The sequence below is a fragment of the Pipistrellus kuhlii genome, unplaced genomic scaffold, assembly GCF_014108245.1.
Source record: "Pipistrellus kuhlii isolate mPipKuh1 unplaced genomic scaffold, mPipKuh1.p scaffold_m20_p_7, whole genome shotgun sequence".
NCBI classification, from domain to species: domain Eukaryota; kingdom Metazoa; phylum Chordata; class Mammalia; order Chiroptera; family Vespertilionidae; genus Pipistrellus; species Pipistrellus kuhlii.
The window spans coordinates 8104514-8124514 of NW_023425573.1; the positions used below are offsets into that span (position 1 = coordinate 8104514).

General features: G+C 43.9%; 1 protein-coding gene across 5 annotated transcripts in view; it reads right to left on the reverse strand.

Annotated features, from left to right (window-relative positions):
* The window catches only part of PARD3B (par-3 family cell polarity regulator beta), an 861922-nt gene that overhangs the window by 44516 nt on the left and 797405 nt on the right, over positions 1-20001 (reverse strand). For all 5 annotated transcript variants that reach the window (XM_036420516.2, XM_045575575.1, XM_045575573.1 and 2 more), the window contains one exon: positions 8267-8346. In XM_036420516.2, coding sequence (XP_036276409.1) covers positions 8267-8346 — 80 coding nt within the window. The remainder of the gene's footprint in view (positions 1-8266; positions 8347-20001) is intronic.

Below are 20001 nucleotides of genomic sequence, written 5' to 3' on the forward strand. Positions count from 1 at the left end.
CTTCCTCTAAAAGAGTACATAACAAGCAAACATGTAGCGGTTTAGAATTTTCTATGGAAAATGAGGGAAAATGAAGGATGTATGGAATTTAACATATGGGGTTCATCCAAGTTCAGTTAAAGTTATTTTGGGGACATCAGTCCTGTAATGGGTCTTAACATGTTTTAAATCACTAATATTCTAGCTAAACTCCTAATGGAGGCCTTCGATTGAATAATTAATATCAAATATTCTAACTGGCATGAAGGATATATTGCTTAGAAGGAAATGATGAAAAGTGTTATTAAAATGGACTTTTATCAGAGGAACTAAGTGACATAAAAGCAATATGGCAGCAGCATTAACCCCCTGATCTCAGCTGTTTGGCATCTGAAGGCACCATTACACGTGAGGGCTTTTTGCATTTTTCAGGAAGTTTGAGTTGACAGTGGAGACATCTTAATCTCACAGAGAATTCAATCACTGCTAATTTATCATCGTGTCCTCCGCATTAAGAGGGAGGTGGTGTCGGAGGGGCCAGGCCAGCAGGCAGCTGACTCCACAGGGCAGGGACGCAGGGACGAGATTTCCAAAAGGGGAGCCGGAGGAGCAAGGGGGAGAAGCCGGCTCTGGTGGGCAAAGGGCGTCCCTGAACTTGAAGAGGCATTAAAGTCTGCCATACGCGGATGCGGGAGATGCAATCTAGACAAGCTCCTCAGCTGCCTTCATATTCCTGCAAAGTCAGAGCAGCAGCCGCAGCCCTGAGCTTTGAAAGGCGGCTTTTCATGGCAAGAAAGGGCCGTTCAGATAAAGTTGTGCCCCCCGGAAGGTGTCAGAGAGACTGGCCATGATTCGCAGTATCAGATGACGGGTGACAGGCCCCTGTCTGGAGACATGGGGACAAGGACTACTTTTAGCTGCATTGACCTGAAACCCAGCCTTGACTGCAAGGAGCGTAGGTACGCATGTTCTCCTGAAGCACCTTACGTGTCACAGTGGCCTGGTGGCAGAGAGAAGCACTCAATTAGGCAGCGTGGGGACTCTGTCAGCTTCCCCGGGCCCAGATGGCCAACCCCCGCCCACAGCTGACACATACATAGACGCCCAGCGTGCTGACTGCTCAAGTTCTCATTTCATTGAATTCATTTTATCACTGTCTAGGTTCGCGTCAGCCAAGACCAGTCCTGGGCACTGGTGGATATCTTTGCAGAACTCGAATGTCACTGCCACCTGCTAAGCAAGTGTCATAAAAACAGTGCATTGTTGGCCATGGCAAACGCCATAGCCATGAGCAGAGCGGAGGCTAAATGGAGAAAAGATTGTGGTGAACGAGAGAGGGCGAGTGTCTTGTTGGAGCGGCGAGGTAATGACAACCAAGGATGCCCAGGGGCCCAGACAAGATGTTCTCAGGGAGGAGGTGCTGTGCACACTGCAAACTTGAAAGCCAGCCGCACACGTGGGCCCGGAGTCCACCTGGGCTGGGCAAGAGCATATGTAAGGGAAGAAAGCTGACAAACCAACTGAAATGCTGCAGCAGAAGCATGTTCTTACGGCTTGTTCCTCGGATCTGATCACCATCCCACCCAATATCACAACACTGGGAACACACTTAGAAAGCGAGTGTATTTTAGGTTCTTAGGCAGCAAGCATAAGCTGTCTGCTCCTTCTAAAGTTGCTCTTTCCACCAGAATGTTCTGGGATGCCACTTCTCATGATACAGCCAAGTTAAAGCTGCGTCAGAAGTTCAAGTGACTACGGAACACGGGTGAGAGCGACGTCAGTTCTGGAAGCCACACAGTCTTCGCCTCACATCGGTCTCGGAGCGAGAGTCTCTCACCCCGGGGGTGTCATGAAGGGTTCCACCAGAAAACTTATCATCATTTTATTTCTTCTTGGTAGAGATTATTCCTAATCTCAAAGAACCAAAGTACCAATTTGCAGACACTGCTTTTTCATCTCCCGGGAGTGTTCTAACAAAACAGGAGTCTCTTTTTGGTAGGCAAAGTATATTGCTTAATGTTCATCTAGCAATTACACATTAAACTGTTCATATTTCAAGGGAAGGACTCAAGGGAATGGGAAAGAATTGATTTTATGACAGCATTACAGAGACGGCTGAAAGGCATTACCTAACCTGTATATTAGTAATGTCTGTGTCATATACAAAGATGAATAAGACACAGCCCCTGTCCTCAAAAGCACTTACAGTTTAGTGAGAAAGACAGAGGAGGAGTAAGAAATGAAGGGAGTGTGATAATCGCAGAGTTTGGATCTGACCCAGAGCTGGATAACCTTAGTCTCAGAGGTTCAATGTACAAACCTGCAGCCAGACTGCTTGGGTTCAAATCCCAGCTCTGCTGCTTCTAGCTGTTGAACTTGGGCAATTTTACTTCCTTTCCCCTTGCCTGTGTTCTTGCATATGAAATGGGAATAGTGATAGGGTTGCTATTGAGTCATAGTGTTTCTGTGAGCATAAGGTCAGTCAGTAGATATAAAGCATTTAGAACAGTGCCTGGTATATAATGAGTGCTCACTAAAACTTTTATTGATCCTAGGGGAAAAATATGTTTCTCATGAAAAATCAATACTAATATTGAAAACCAGTGCCCTGAAATAGTCAAGAAAGCTTGTGAAGAATTCTTTCTTATAACTTACTTACATAAAGACAAATCTATCCTCATCTGTATCCCAATGTATTAAAAACCTACTGTTATTATGTCCATGGTCCTAGTTTAGGTCCTGGTGTAAAAAAATGATGGGTATAACAGACAATCCTTATTTCCGGGGATTTATAATCTAATGGGGGTGGGAAGGGACAGTCAAGAATCATAATCTAATTCAGGGTATTTTCAGTGACACAGGACAGGTGCCAACAGATATGATGGGAGTTAAAATGAAGCAGAGCTAAGGGAGGTTCAGCTCTGACATGCAGGTGTTAAAGTATCTTGGAAGGAAAGGGATGGACAGGCCAAGCAGACCGTTGTAACTGGGGTCACAAGAAGAGCGAGACAGAAGGTTAGCCAGGTTCATTTTGCACCATCATAGTGATGAGAATGGAATCTGTAGGAATGGAGGAGGCTGCTCAGAGAGAGTCTCCCTAAAGGAAAGGGCTGGAGGCAGGCTCAGTGGAAGCATCACCGGCAGTCAGAAGCTGGGGCAAGAGATAGAGCACATGTGTCAAACACAAGTCCCGCGGGCCAAATCCGTCCCTCCAGGCCTTGCAATGTAGCCCGCACCGCGCTGTCATCACTGCACTCCGCTGCGTTTCCATCACAATGACAGTTTATGACTGTTCAGTAAACCATTCGGCCTGCGATTTAGGCTGGATTTTAGATTTTGGCCCCTTCTCTGATTGAGTTTGACACCCCTAAGATAGAGTGTCCGTGGGTAGTGAGGAAATAGAGCCGACAGGACAGGCCACTTTTTCCTAAAGGAGGAAACGTGGGAATGAAGGAGAAAAGGAGGTTGACGGAGGGTCTTGGTTTTCTCTGATGGACTAGAGTCAAGTTCATGGGGTGAGTCTGCCCCGTGAGCCCTGCATGGCTGAGGCGTTCGAACAGCATGGTCGGTGCTGCCCGGTCCTGAGCCGACAGGAGGATCTTAGCAGTGTCTCAGCACTTCCTCCCACCAGGAAACAGAGTGCTGCTCCCACACCGTGTGTGTCCTGAGAACTAGCACATCCTGTTCAGCCCTCCTGGGTAACTCCCTGGTCTCCACACCAGGGACATTCTAAGCCTGAACCAAGTCTTGTTGGACAGGCCATGGATCTTGCCTAGACCTGAGTCAGCATCCTTATAGGAACTTCCATCTATAATAAAAGAAGTGCTGTCTCCTAGTGTGTCCATAGCACAGCTTGTTCAGATCACCTCAGCTTGCCATGTCCTAGTGCCCCTGACCATCTGGACTACGGGTCCTTTCTCAGAGTTGGCTAATCCTTCAGCCTAAGTTATTCCTCGCACAGCTGTTAGCTCTCCCCTTCTCCACGCTGTGTGATTCTCAGCAAACTGTGTGGCTGAGCCTCTGCATGCACAGTAGGAGGCAGGGGAAGTAAAGCCATGGCTAAGGGGCTTGAAGATGTAGGCAAGAGGGGCAGTGGTTGGTACAGGGTCCCTGAGAAGCCAGTGAGAATGAGCTCTGCTGTATGGGTTTGGCTCATTAAAGAAAGAACACATCTTCCCCAGGGATAAAATTAAAGAGAGCTAATGATATTAAAAGTCCTTAAAATATGTCAAGCAGGCTCTTCACTGAGGGTTTTGCTTATATTATTGTACCCAATACTCACACCTGTGCTATACAGAGGCCCTAATGTCATCCCCAACTCACAGATGCAAAAACCGAGCCTGGAGAAGTTCAGGGGTCTTCAAACTTCTCTCATTATGAGAATCACCTGGTGGAGTTGTTAAAACACAGATTCCCGGATCCCAACTATAAGAAGTGCTATCAGGAATCTGTGTTTTAACACCTCCACCAGGTGATTCTCATAATGAGAGAAGTTTGAAGACCCCTGAGTTAGATCATGAGCCAAGGTCACCCAGGTGAGAGTGATGGCTGGGGCTGTAATTATTGCCTGACTCCAAGTCCTGTTGTCATCGTCTCTGCTCGGGACCTGTGTGTTAATGAAGACACAGGCAGTCTGCAGTGCAGGGAGCAGCAGTTGAGAAGCTAATATTGACTCAGAAACATTATCTCAAGGTCATAAAGAAAAGGAAGTGAGGTCATCTCTGGAGCTTGGGCGTGGGGGCCTTGGCCATCTCCACAGGAGTTCACGGGAGTAGAAGAGGATTGGAGCGGCCACTGTGGGACAGTCAGGGGGGTCAACAGCACGGCTCAAAGGCCCTGGCCCGGCAGCAGGGCCCAGCTGGGGCTGGGGAATGTGGCTTTTGTAGTGAGGTCCATGAACTCAGTTTTATGAGTTTCTCCAGCAACCTTTCACTGCCCACGCGTGCAGGACCACAGAAGGGATGTGATGCCTTCTGGCTCACTCCTCAGGGCTCAGCACTCGATGACAAGCCCAGAAGGGCAGTGTCACGTGTTGATGCGCTGGGCCATCTGCAGAGGAGGGATAATGGGGTCCCGAGGGGCCAGGGATAGGCCACGTGGGAATGACTGAGGCTTGGGATGGGAGAGCAGAGTTCCCTGCCGAGGGACTGGCCACAAGGAAGCCTGTGCAATGAGAATGGGGCCAGGAGATCTGACGGGGTTTGGGAGGCTGCCACGAAGAAGCAGCTGTTTGCAAAAATACATACATTAATGCCCGCCTACTATTGCAGCCTGGGACACAGCCCTTCCCTGCTCACGCCTGGTGAGCAATACCTTGTGTCAGGCAAGGATAGGGGAATGCTTTCTCCATTCTGTTTACTTCCCTCAAACATTGGGGCTGGACTGGATGGCAAAACATGGGCCCTGGTAAAAGCCCGGTTTGCTAACGAGGCTGTATTACAGCCATGCTCTGCTTTCCGAAGCAACACCCCCAGGAGAAAAGAAATAAAGCCATTTTTCTTCCGAGGCAGAAGGCTTAACATTGCTTAACAATAACACTTAACATTGCTTAGCCCTTAGCCTCAGGCAACCTCATAACTGCCATGCGAGGAATCGTCTTTTTCCTGGCCTGGCCAGGGCTCTGGCTCAGTGTTTTGTGAAGTGCCATTCAGCCTGGCAGCGGCTGCCCGGGCCTCCTTTAACATGACAGAGCTCCATGAAAGCATAGCGGGCGCCCCTTCGCCTGGGCTCCCCACCCTCTGCGTGTCCACGGGGAAGCATTGTCTCTGTGTTGAAGGCTCCATGTTTGACATATCAAAGCTTCCCTATAAGGCTGGCCACTGACTTCCTATTGATAGAATCATTCCTACTTGTATTTAAAGATGTAACTCCACGAATATGTCAAAGCTTCCTGCTGCTGCGACAGAGAGGGGATTCAGTGCTACGAGGAGGTGCTCTCCAACTCTGCCAGCAGAAGGGAGAGCAGTGGGGCTGGTGGGACCCCATTACGTGGATGGAGACATCTCCAGGGCCCAGGAGACCAGGAAACCAAGGAAATGTCTTGGGCATTCAGAGGAATCTCCACCTTCTCAGAAGCTGGCTGGGCAGCTGCTGCTTCTGCATTCTGCTGCTTGTGGGTAAATAAGGAGCCCCTCCTCCCCATACCCCAAGGATTAGAGCATCTTCCTGTTAGATATTGAGATGGAATCTTGAGTTTAAGCCCTCCTCCCATCTAGAAACCAGTGAGAGGGATTTCGTGCGTTTGTCTGAGCTGTATTCATTCTCCATCACAGCAACCTGGCTGCCAGGTGGCTACAGAGGTCTGCTTGCAAGGACAGCTAACCGTCCCACCCTGGTGTTTGTGAGCGAGTGGACCATTGGCCCATTTGTTTGCCGCCTACAATGCTTGCGTCCAGCCACAGTGATACTCTTGGGGCTGGCGGGATTTTATAAATTCCTATGTGTATGATGACTCCAGAGCCACACGTAGCATGAAAGCGTTGCCTTTGTCAGATGGACAACGCCCTCCACAGTGTTCCATCCTGAAACAGACGTGTGTTGATTCAGCCTTGATGGAGTACTTCAAGGTTTATTAGTGACAATGCACACAAGTTGGACATGCAGAGGACTTTATGTTCATCATGAGAAATGTAGGCATGGGTAGCACCATCATGAAAAGTGATTTGCTGCTTCCTGTCCTCAACTGGGGCGTCCTGAGGATGGACTGACTGAGTCTCCAGTCTGTATAGTCTCAGGGCTGATAGCAAATAGACGAGCAACAGGTAGATGGGGAATGAAAGAGTGACTGAAATCTATAGAATTTTCAATGTTCTTTCGGTTTTTGATTTGTACCCAAAACTCCATTGCCTCCATCTGAGTTCAGGTTGGCCAGGAAGATGTTAAACTGCTTCCAGTTTTCCCTTTTTGCTTCCCTCTCCCAAGAACATGCTACTTTCCATCTGCTTTAACCACAATTTCCATACACTTCACCACGGAAAGCCAGGAATTTTATATTTGAAACAACTTTTGGAGACGACTTCCATCTTTTTTTTTTAAAATGAAAACAAGAGACGAGGCAAGGGAAAAGCAGGGAGAGGAAGGAAACCAAAGATGAGAAAAACTGTGAGACGAAATATAAAAATAGCAAAGCAGGGAGTAAAAAAACCTAGTGGTCCAGAAGCTTCTAAAATCTTGTATTTGGGGTATCCTGCCTAATTCGTGTTAAAAATTGGTTCTCTGCATGACTTGAGATTTCATTATGTTTGATGATCAACATACTACGGTATGTATCAGAGCAGATGTCTTGTATGTTTAGGAGGTTATTTTTGTTGGGAGTTGTTCTGAATCTACACACAGAAGTCTAACCAATACGCAACAAAACGGCACCTCCAGGTCTGAGTTAGCACTTCACAGCTAGGCTCTGATGGCCAGTTCCACCTGGTCCTCCTCTTCTTTGTTACAGGAGACATTGTAGCATGTTGGTTTTCTGGCTGTCCCTGACCCTTCCTAGATTACCCCCTCTTTGTCCCCCCTGCCCCCCAACCCCTCCACTCTGCTCATTCATTCTCACACGCTCAACTCCCTGAACTCCCCAAGTGGCCGCACTGTGATGCACCTTTGGAAAGGTTTCCTCTTTGTCATGCGCGCCAAGAGCAGACTAAAATTATTCTTCATCTCACAGATAAGAGCCCAGACCTTTGAGAACAGTATCACATTTTCAGGGTGTCCAGTTACAGCATCGGGGGATCGCGCTAGGCCGGAGCGGCTGGGCGAACCTTTCCCACGCAGTTCTGCTCCCATTCCCGCCCGGTGCCCCAGCCTCTCACAGATAGGTGCTGATGGCCTAAAGGACACCACCAGGTTCCAACTCAAGCAAAGGGCGCCTTCCCAGGTTCGCATTTCCCCCCTGCTTTTCCCCACCCGCATGGAGCTCCGGGGTGAAGGTCGGCCTGCCCTTCCCCGCGGGTCCCTGCGAGCCCAGGGGATTTACTGTGTAATTGTCTCTGAGCTTGGCGTCGGATGTTCAATACCACTTTTATAGCAATGGCTGAGGATTTCCATTCCGCATCCAATATTCTTGCTGACATGTTCCATTGCCATGATATACTATTTTCTCCCCCTAAAAAGTAACCCACAAGTGTTTCAATTATTAGCACGGTTGTGAAGATGGCAGTGCGGTTGCAGCAAATGGCGGCGAGGCGAAATTACAACGTATTCCCTCTCTCAGAGCCAGATTTCTAGCTCGTGCAGATTGAAATGCAGACTTTACGTGTAGGGAGCGGGTGACAGAGGCCCGCCGGGAAGGTACCTGGGCAAGGATGCGTACTGTCTCTCCATCCCTTCGAAGCGGAGGTTGTGCGCAGTCCCATCTGGACCCTTTCCAGACACCTGTGGAGAGAAGAGTAATTAGAGATGAAGATCCATTATACACCCCGGTTACTGACAATGCATCTCAAAATTATAATCAGGGCACAAATGCCGCCGCCGCCTGCCAAAATCTGCCCTGGGAACACAGCAGGGGCTCAGCGTCGCTGTGCGAACTGACGATCAAGCCACAAGCACGGCATTTAACCACAAAGTCACTTCTTTCCTAAAAGGGGCATTGTCGAACTGACTCCTTCCTGTCACCATGCCAGGGGTGACCTGTAGGCTGTAAGAACACTTCAAAAAAGCAAAAGAGAAAACTAGGCTTTCATTTTTATAACAGCTTTAGATGTCTAAAAAAATGTAGTACAGCGAGTTCCCATATAGCCAGTTTTCCGTTACTTACATGTCAGATTAAAATACAAATAATGAATCAGTACTGGTATGTTATCATTAACCACAGGCCACAGTTTGTTCAGATTCTACCCAATGCCTTTTTTTTGTCCCAGGATCCCATATTACATTTAGTCATCATGTCTCCTTAGGCTCTTATTGGCTGTGACAAGGGCTGTGTTTTCCAAAGCACCTTGTCAGTGACACCCTTCTTTACCAGCAGGTGTTGGTGACAGCCAGCTGTGTACTCCAACGGCTCCCATGAAGCCCTCTTCCCTCTCACTTAGTCTCCTCCCTTATGAGCAACCAAAGAGAAGCGGTTAACTATTTTCTAGCTAGTGCTGGTCGTTATTGTTTTTCCTCTCCTATGAATTCCTGTGTTCACCTCTCTCCGGGCCTTTTCTACCAGCCTCTGGAACTCTGAAGGGCAGTAACTGTCCTAGTTGTTTCTCAATGAAGCGTGCCAGTTCCATGTATCTAAAGCCTTTCTAGATAGTCCTTCTGTACCTACTATGCCAACTGAAAACAGGATGGACACTTACAGGGATTTCAAAGTACGTGTTGCCCTGGCCAGTGTGGCTCAGTTGATTGGCTGGCATCCTGTGCACCGAAAGGCTGCCAGTTTGATTCCCGCCCTATCGGTTTCACTTTAGCATTGATTTCTCTCTCTCTCTTTCTATGTAAAAATATTAATTAAAAAAAAAAAGCTAAAAGTACTTGTTAAGTGGCCAATTCCTCTCTTGTTCATGTGGCTTTGTGGCCAATCATGTGCTGGCCCTGGTGCTGGGTCGCCCTCGCATAACAGGCATGAAAGGGGTAAATAAAGACCACATGTGTCAAACACAAGGCCCGCGGGCCAAATCCGTCCCACCAGGCCTTGCAATGTGGCCCGCACCGCGCTGTCATCACTGCACTCCGCTGCGTTTCCATCACAATGACAGCTTATGACTGTTCAGTAAACCATTCGGCCCGCGATTTAGGCTGGATTTTAGATTTTGGCCCCTTCTCTGATTGAGTTCGACACCCCTATCCTAGACTATTATTTTGGGGGGAGGGAGAGTTTGCTATGGAACACAGGAAGTGGCAGTGTCCAGTCAGTAGGAGAAATTTTTCTAGGTAGCACTGCGCCTGGAAGTTATTTTCTTCCTCTCCAGTGTCCTAGCCCTCTATAAAACCGGCATCCCAGCGGGGGCCGTGTGTGTAGGGAGGGTTTGGTGGGGAGGTATTGCAAAGCAAATGTAGACACTCATGTAGAGAAGGAAAGACTATTCCTGGTGCTGATTTATTAAAGGAGGCCCTTCAGGGTGGATCCTACAAAACCACTCCATAGTTCACCGACACCTGGAACAGGAGTGGCTGGACTTATCTGAGCGGAAACCCGCCTGGCGAGCTCCCTAGGACTTACAAGAACTGCAGAGAGGGCTTAGCATGGACCCTTCTAACACTGCCAGAGGCCAGGATGGTGTCGGACAGACAGACAGGAGATAAGGAATTGGCACAGAAAAAGCAGCAAAGGAAAGAAGTGTTGTCACCAGCCACTCCCAACTAAGGTTTCTTTTGTTTTCAACCCTTTTTTTTTTTTTTTAATGGAGGAAGAATTAGCATAAATACAAAAACGATGTTAAAGATGATTAATTGTGGTTGTTGGAAAATATTATGCTTATGTATTCCTAGTGTGGCTGTAGACATTTACAACTAATCTTTTTCTTGGGGCCACAAAATTCCCAGTTAATACTTGCAGCAAAGATATCTAAAACGAGCTGGTCTGATGATGACAGTCAGCATTTTGGTGTCTCCAGGAGGCATCACCCTTACCCCTCCCCAGGCATCTGGTGAGCTACCAGCATACTAGATCATATAAAGCATAGGGTGATCCATACCCTGAAGGAACTTTCAATTTTGGGGGGAAAAAAAGCATCAGAAGTGAAATCATTAAAGGATGCTGTAGGATGTTACTAAAAGTAGCACAGATGACACTTGAAGATGTTAGGGGGAAAAATCATGAAAGTAGCAGAATGTGGTCTAGGCTTCAAAAAGTGGATGCCATTCTTTACATAAAAAAATTACTGTTCTTCATTAATTGTGTATATATTTAATGTGCTTCTCTATTAAAATCACATCTTTAAGGTAATCATTCGATTAGGGATTATTGAGCACCTACTGCATCCTAATGCCACGCGAGGCACTGTGTTCAAAGTGAGGAGCAGGGACTGGCTCTCCTCCTTGCTCTGAATGCAGAGGAGACAGGCCTGCGAACGATTATGGTGCAATGAGATCACTGCTAGCACGTTAGTCGGAGGAAGGAGGCAGCGGGGGTCTGAAGGACCAGACACCAGAGCCCACCTGGGAGAGCTGAAGACAGCTTCCTCTGGGTGCTGAAGCCTCCTCTAAACCTTGAATATGAATGAGGAGGCGGTTTTTAGGGGAGAAGGATGTAGTAGTAGCAGGAAAAGGCATTCTAAGTAGCGGGAACAAAAAGTGCAACATCAAGGAGTCTTAAAAAAAAGCACTGTTTTTTTCTGGGAATGTCAAGATTTTGGTTAAGGAAGAAACAGACGCTATGAGGAAAAGGATGTTAGTCACAGCTGACATTGAGGTCTGTGATCCACTCTGAGTTGCCTTTGTGGAAGGTTTAAGTCTTTGTGTACACTAATTTTATTTTTTATTTTTTTGCATGTGGATATACAGTTGTTCCAGCACCATTTGTTGAAAGGACTATCCTTGCTCTATTGTGTGGTCTTGGCTCCCTTGTCAAAGGTCAGTTGGTAATATTTATGTGGGTCTATTTCTGGACTCTATACTGTTTAATCGATTTGTCTATTCTTTCACCAACAGCACACAGTCTTGATTATTGCAGTTTAATACAAGTCTTGTGTTGGGTAGTGTCAGTCCTCCAACATGGTTCTTCTCTATCAATAGTGTTGGCTATTTTGGGTCTTATACTTCTCCATGTAAACTTTACAATTAGTTTGTCTATATCTGTGGTCGGCAAACTGCAGCTCATGAGCCTCATGAGGCTCTTTTTGGTCCATTGAATGTGGCTTTTCCACAAAATACCACAGCCTGAGTGAGTCTATTTTGAAGAAGTGGTATTAGAAGAAGTTTATGTTTAAAAAATTTGTCTCTCAAAAGAAATTTCAATCATTGTACTGTTGATATTTGGCTCTGTTGACTAATGAGTTTGCTGACCACAGGTGTAGATCCACAATATCCACAAAATCCCTTGCTGAGATTTTGACTGGGGTTGCATTGAATCTGTGGAACCAGTTAGGACTAACTGACACCTTGACTGACATAATGAGTCTTCTTATCCAAGAACATGGACTATTTTTCCATTTATTTAGTTCATCTTCTATTATTACAATATAACATTTATTTGGCACTTATTGAGTATCAAACATAAGACTAAGTATATTTACTTATTTTTTTTATTAGCCCATTCAATGCTCTGAATAACTCATTGGTTGCCCCATTTAGCAGGTGAGAAAATAGCAGTTGCCTAAGGTCATACAGTGAGTACATGGGATAGCTGAGAGAAGGATCAGGTCTTTCTGTCCCCAGAGTCCAAACTCTGAGATACAGGCAAAGACTAGATTTTAAAGGAGCACATGCCATGACAAGTAACTTGATTTTACATTTAGGTGATAGTGAAACCTTTGAGAAGTGCAACATGATAACTAATAGGCCAGCTATAGGTTAGAGAGGTTATTCTTACCATAATGTGGAGTTCTAGTGCAGTCTTAGCCAGAGATAATAAAGGTCTAAACTAGGGGATATTGAAAAGGATGGAGAAAAGGGAGTGACATAAGGATGCTAAGGAGGTAAGTTCGATAGAACTGACATAGGATTAATGGGAAGGATGTGTGGAATGATGCCCAACTAGGTGGGTTTTGTAACTGTCACCATGATAAACTAAAGGAATAACAAATGTAGGGGTCTGAGTGTTCTTACCTTGCTAAGAAGGTTTGGCTGGAAGATTTTTGAAGGCAATGCTTAGATACATGGAACTTGAGTTGGGACCTCTGATGGAGATGTCTGATAGATTATTGAGCATAAAGTTTGCAACTTAGAAGAGAAGTCTAGTCTAGAGATGTAGATTTGGGAACCATCTAGCCTATAAATGGTCTGTAGAAGAAAATACATGCAATGAAAATAGAAAATAGCAATAATTCTCTTAGAAAGACTATAATTTAAGGGGCAGGCCAAAAGAAGTTGAACTCAGGAGGGAGGTTGATAAAGTGTAGTTGGTCTGGATGAGGACTATGAAATAACGTTATCATAGAAATCAAGAGAAAAGCAATCAAGAATTTCTTCAGTAAGACAAGGACTCTGATGTACATGGCGTGCTGTACCAAACCCTCCATCCTTGAAGAGTGTAATCGGAAGGATAAAGACTACCTCTCCCAGAATCCCCTTGCCATCAGTGCCCTGGGCATAATTTACGTTAGACCATACCATTTGGGAAATGGAATTGAGGCAGCAGCTACACCACCCTGTTATTCTGGCAGGAGTGACTAAAGGCGGGCTTGGTTGTCCTGTAGTCATTTTGGCAGATGTACCAAACATCGCTAGTTTCTGGGGTGGAGCGCTAGCTTTGGGGTTGGTGGCACCAAAGGTGGCTTCCTGATTGTGGCAAGTGGCTCCTGACATAGGCATTGTTGTGTGGCTTCCCGTAGGGAGCAGCAGCAGCTCCCTCGGTAGCCTGGTTATGTAAGGTGGCTTGGGAAATGATTCCGTAAAGCTTACCCAGGAATTTGTTCCTTCAGCCTTGCTAGTTTTCTGTAAGCCCATTAATATGGTGCAATACATTTGTTTCTACTTAAACTAGCTAGAGTGGATTTTGTTCTCTGCAACTGAACAGTGACTAATAGTGTCTGCAACTGTGGAAGCTGGAATCAGCAACGAGATGGTGACTGGTGCTTTACTGAGAGTGATTTTGGTGTATGGATGGGGAGAGAAGGCCAGACTGGTTCTAGAAATCTTTATCGTTTTTGAAAAAAAGAAACCACCACTGGTTGCAGTGTCTTAGACTTTCATGCTCAGAAAATGAGATGAATACTTTAAAGTAAATAAATATTTGTTAGTGTCTCTTAAATAGAGTCACATGCTAAGTCCTCTAAGACAGAGAGGAGAGAAAGTCCTTCCTCCTGGGGACACAAAGTTAGTTAATGGAAATGATGGGAATAAATTTATGGTCCATTATTTAACAAACAGATTTAACTGTTTTTTATCTCCCTAAATAATTATTATGGAAAACCACCCCCAAATGACCTCTGTTAACTTTTACAATATAAATAGATACATATTTTAATGGTACATACAGTTTTCCCCCAACTATGTAAAACTGGCATTTTCCTGTGCTATCTATACAAATAAAAAGGTAACATGCTAATTATATCAGATGTCTTACGACCATCTTCACATCCTTCCTGACAAAGCCAGGTCCAGGCAAAGCCACCTGCCAGTGGTCCTGGGCACTAGCACCTGTGGCTGGACGCAGCCTGGGAGACAGAGGCTGCCTGCCCTGCAGTTCTAGGCACCAGCCACCGTCCCCTACAGCTGCAGCCAGCCCAGGCGAAGCCGGCCGGATCCTGGTGCCTGTGGCCAGCCAAAGGGAGGAAAGCCCAGGTCCTGGGTGCCTATGGCTGGCTGGAGGAGGGAATCCTGGGTCCTGGGCGTGGAGGCAACACAGAGGTGGTTAGGGGACATCAAGCCAGCAAGGGAGCAGTAAGGGGCAATCAGGCTGGCAGGCAGGTGACCAGTTAGGAGCCAGTGGTCTTGGATTGTGAGAGGGATGTCTGATTGCCAGTTTAAGCCCAATGCCTGCAGGATTGGGCTTAAACCGGCAATCGGACATCCCCCAAGGGGTCCCAGATTGGAAAGGGTGCAGGCTAGACTGAGGGACACCACTCCCATGCACAAATTTCGTGTACTGGGCCACTAGTGAGATATATTTTGCAAACATGAATTGTCATGGCTATCTACTATCCCATTGGTGGATAGATCATAATTGATCTAATCCCCTCTGGTAATTTGATCAATATTAATACCTCAATCAGAAATGGTGGCAATAAAGATTATTGTGTTGGGTGCAAAGATTCTTGCAAATAGCTGTGAATGGAGGGTAGAAAAGTACAGGTAGGATGCCGCCTGAGAGAAGCTAATTATAAGTTGCTGGTAGGTCCTTAGGAGGCCAGGCCACTTCAAGAGGGAATGAGGGAGAGAGAACAGGCGCAGGCATTCACAGGCTCTTTTCTAATCTTGCTCTGTGTGCAACAAGGCTCAGAAACGTTTCTGCTCAGAGAACTCCTTATTAGGTCATTTCCCTCATCACACACACAAAAATAAGGTCAGTGGCTTTCATCCAATTAATTTTTTTTTAAAGAAGCCCTTTATTTCATTTGGTATTGTGCAGTATTTTTTTTTTTTTAATTAATGACCTACATATATGTCTGATAGAAACAATCTTGACTTGAGCCATAACAGAAACCTAGTCTTTTCCACAACACTGTCATGTTAGAACTGAGGCTTGGAGTGAACTTCAGAGAGTTGATTCAGAACAGCTTTCAAAGCTCCTGATATGGTGTGTGCTTTGCACATGGCAGGCGACCCTCTCTGGCTGGATTAGTGCAGCCTGGGACCGCCGATATGTGGGTTTGGTGTTGGGGAGGAATGTTGAGTTAAGATGCTTTTAGTCCATGGAGTTCTCCCAGTTCCATTCCCACAATGCCTGCTGTCTTTTGGGGCATTAAGAGCCTCGTTAACATAAAGCAGTTCGTCTTGTTTCTACAAAGGCAAGGGAGTTGCTGCTTACAGTCAGGGTTTCTTAAATTAGTATGTATTTCTCGCCTGGCATTGCTAGGATCAGCAGTTTCACAGAGCAATGTACTAAAGAGGCCACTTAACCCCCCTGTATTGCCCACTTTCAGATTATAATGGCAGAGGGGAAGATTTAATACACGTTCATCCATTTTATTCACAGTTCACTAAAAATAAAAGAATAAATCACACAAAAATTTCTGCAAATGTCTGATGATAGAAAGTGGAAACAATTCAAAATTAACATGTTTCCCAGTGCCTATGGATTAGGACACATTTTTTCCAGTGCTATAATTTATGTCTCATAAGTCAATTTTCTCGAGCAAATTTAAAAGCTGCAGTGAGGGGAAGGCTGTGCAGAGTTGCAATGCAGTATATTCACCTATAGACAACGTCCTCATTACAAACGTCTTACTCAGACCCATTACAAAATATGAGTTTCATGCTGCCAAACACATTATAATATTAAGATGCAAAGCAGGAGAATTTAGATGCAGTTTGAGGAAATATGCCTTTCATTTCAAGTTGGTATCCTGACAGATACTTTTGAGCAGTTTCCAGAGGCTTTCTTTTAATTACATTGCTCTGACATGGTCACAGGTCTGGCTGGAAGATTTTTGATAAAATCAACATGATGAAAACGTCTAAAAAGTCATGAACTTGGCTTTGAGCATCTTTTAATATTAAGGCATTCGTGTTACATACTTGGAGGGAAACTAAATTCCATTTTGACAAAAAGAAATTAATGAAAATGGGTTAATTATTTCTCATTGGTAATGTGAAGCACATTATTCCTGAGATGTATTTGCAGATATGCCATCCAGACCAGTAAAAGTACACATACCCACCCTACTCATTTTTTTCTGAAGTGTTTGTTTTCTCTAATTTAATTTCAGTAATTTTGTCAAATAATTGGGTATTCAGCTTATAGACTAGCTTAGAACATCTGATAGTTTAGAAAATATAGCAAATAAAAATATTTTAAAAATAACTCTTGGGTAAGCCTTTCCACCATTCTGTGCTTGCATTTCTTCCCCTGTTAAATGCTGGAGTTAAAATATTGGAGTTGAAATAAATCTTTGAAGTCCCTTCTGACTTAGGCACATTTATAAAAATTACCTTGCATATAGTTTCCATACTGTTAACCACTTACACCTCATTAATATAATAACTATATATACATACACAATTATTTTAAACCTGAATGACGAAGGTAGCAAAGTAATCTGCAATATTCTAAAAGTATAAAGGATTTTTTTGGTGTTTAAGCATTAAATATTACTCTAGCTCCAAGTAATAGCCATATGCACATTGAGTCCTTCACATCTTGATAACCTGAGCTATCTCTCTTCTGATTGTCTTTGGAGAAAATAAAATCAGACATCTCCTGCCCAGCTCTGTTTGTGTCTGGGCCTAAGATACAGTTACCATAGAAACTATGATTGTGGATACAATTTTACAAATTTGGCTTCATCTATCAGATAGATGCGCTTTGTGTGTGTGTGTGTGTGTGTGTGTGTGTGTGTGTGTGTGCATGTGTGTCTTGCCGATAAGCTAGAAGAGCAAACAGGCTCTCCATCTTTAATTAAAGAACCAGACACCATTCCTCATTTCCTTTCCTCAATCTGTCTACCTACAAATAGAGATATTGCAACACTGACTGACATATAAACTCTACTTAATGTAAGACAAAGGTCTGATGAAAAGATGAATAAAAGACATTAGGAACAGCATCCCCTCAGAAATCTTTTTGTTTTCTTGTCCTGTATTTTCCCGAAGAAGCGTAAACAGGAATTTTGTGGATTCTTGGTTAGCTACGTTAATCTTTAGATATTAGTGTTCAGTACTTGAATTCGGCTTCTAGCTGTCTCTCGGATGCCAATGTGAGTTATTTACTCCACCTCTGTTTTATTGCATTGATTCTGTGACAGTGCCCTTTTACTTATCACTAATGAAACAAAGTTGAACCTTGAAATGTGTCCAAATCTTAAAATGATATAAAAGTTTGTTCATCTTATTTCTTATGAGTTCCTAATATCCTTTTTAACTAACACGACTCATAAAAATACTCAATGATGAAAGCTCTCCAGGTAATTTAAAATACACCTGCACTTACATAGATGAAACTGGAAATATCTATACAATCATAAGCTTTTCAGAGTGATTTCTTTTTGCAGAGTAGTCTGTGGGCAAGTTCTAGTTACTCCCATTCCCAGTTACTAGACTGCCTGGAACACTCTAAAATCAGGGTCATGATTTCCAATCAATGCTGCCATCTCCATCTCTGCCCTTCTTACCCACGAGGAAAACAGAGTTCAGAGAAAGGTAAAGCAACTTGCTATACAGGCACAGCCATGATCTGAAGTGCGGTCTTGTCAGACCTCAAAATCTTGCATTTCTCCCTCTCAGTGTTGCTTCAGATGCTGCCAGTAGTCATGAATGAAGCCATGGTGGCAATGAGACGGGATATGTGGAATTCAGACTGCATGTAAGCATTCGAAATGTGTTTATGGTCATCATGGCCATACCACTGAAATAAAATTGCCTAGCAAGTTTAGTTCACATAGCCAGAGGCATTAATATATGTCTGTATGTTGATTTTTTTGTGTAGTGAAAGTATAACTTTTAATGCAGAGTTAGGTTTTATAAAAATAGCCTGTACAAAAATTAAGTACAATATCTTTATTTTTAGTCTTTCTGTATGGTGTCAGTCTGTTAATTTGGTTTACACAACACATCAGAGTTTAAGCTTCATTAGAGTCGGGACAATTGGAGCCATTGCATTTCAAGGGCTGGCATATCACCTTGGTCATTAATATTTTTTGAGTCAGTGAAACAGAAGTCTCATATCTACTTAGTGCTGGTTGACAGAAAGATTCAGGTTATTTTTAACCCATAGTCCCTTTTGCATATGTGATATTACAACATCTATCAGCAGAATGTTTTTAAGGAAGTTTTGTGACATCTGTCCTATGATTGCATCTTAGTAAAACTGCCACCTTTAAACTCTTTTGTTTATATAGACTTATTTTTTTTTCATTTCCATAAAACAACAACAACACACACCTATAAACATTCTTACCAATTAGATTGAAACCAGGATCTGTAGTATAAATCAAATCTATTAGAAACCTTAATTATGTAATTGCTTAGAGTGAGGGAAGATCCTCTAAGCTGAAAATAATGGTAGAGTAGCAGGGGAACCTTATCTGATGGGATCAATTACTGGCCCACTAGGAGTAACTCTGCTATCTGGTGAGTAGCACCTATTGGATTCACAGTGCTAGCAGAGCCAGTCCACCATTAATGCTGGAGTCACACACCCATTAGCCCTAAACTTATGTGAACCAAATTATTTTGCAGCCCACGACTATATCAGCAGAGCTCAGATTCTGGAAAAATGAATGGAGATAAGGGGAGGAGAAAGGAAGAATGAAACAACGGTCTTGAGCCAAGACCTGCTTTGAAAAACCAACCTAAACACACACACACTCATCAATGGTTTTCTATTAAGTAATGACTAAAGGTTTCAGCAACCTACAGCAACCTAACTTCCCGGCTTTATCTCGCCGCTCTCCTACAGGCTTAACGATTCAATATCATTGGGTATTTTATGGATCCTGTTTTGTGCCTATGGCAGAATGCCCACTTCCTGTGGTTAGGTTGGTGCCTTAAACATGGCAAGAGCTTAAGAAATGCTTATTGTGTGAGTGAATAAAGCAATGAATGTTGCTCTGATTGGGTTCCATTTACTGCTGTGAGGGGACAAGAACAGGTGGAAGTAGTAGTGGATAAGCAAACCAGAATCTGTAGGAGGCAGTGAGAACATTGAGACAACGGTAAACAGAGAAGGGAGCCCTGAAAAGGGGTATAGACAGGGAAATAGGAAAAAACCCGAGAAACAGGAAAACAGAAAAGTTGCAAAAGAGAAAGGAAACTATGGAATGAAAGTAAGCTTAGTTATTGCAATTCTAGTCTAATTCTTAGCATACAGGTAATTCCTGCCCTAAGTTTTTCCCCATTGATCAAACTCTGGGATGAATCAGAACACTCTATTCCTCTACTGGGTAATATGACTGTTCTTCTTGGATTATCTATCTATCTATCTATATCTATATCATCTATATCTATATCTATATCTATATCTATATCTATATCTATATCTATCTATCTATCTATATATATATATATATAGGGGTGGGCAAAAGTAGGTGTACATATGGAAAACAATACGAGTTAATAAATAATATAAGAATAAACTGTGTTACCCATACTCACCACAGTAAATCTACTTCTGCTCACCCCTGTACACACACACACACACACACACACACACACACACACACATATATATATATATATATATATATATATATATATATATATATGTATGTATATGGCATTTTACTTTCAACATCTTTACAATGTGATTATTTTAAGCCAACATTTAAAGTTGAATTTGATATA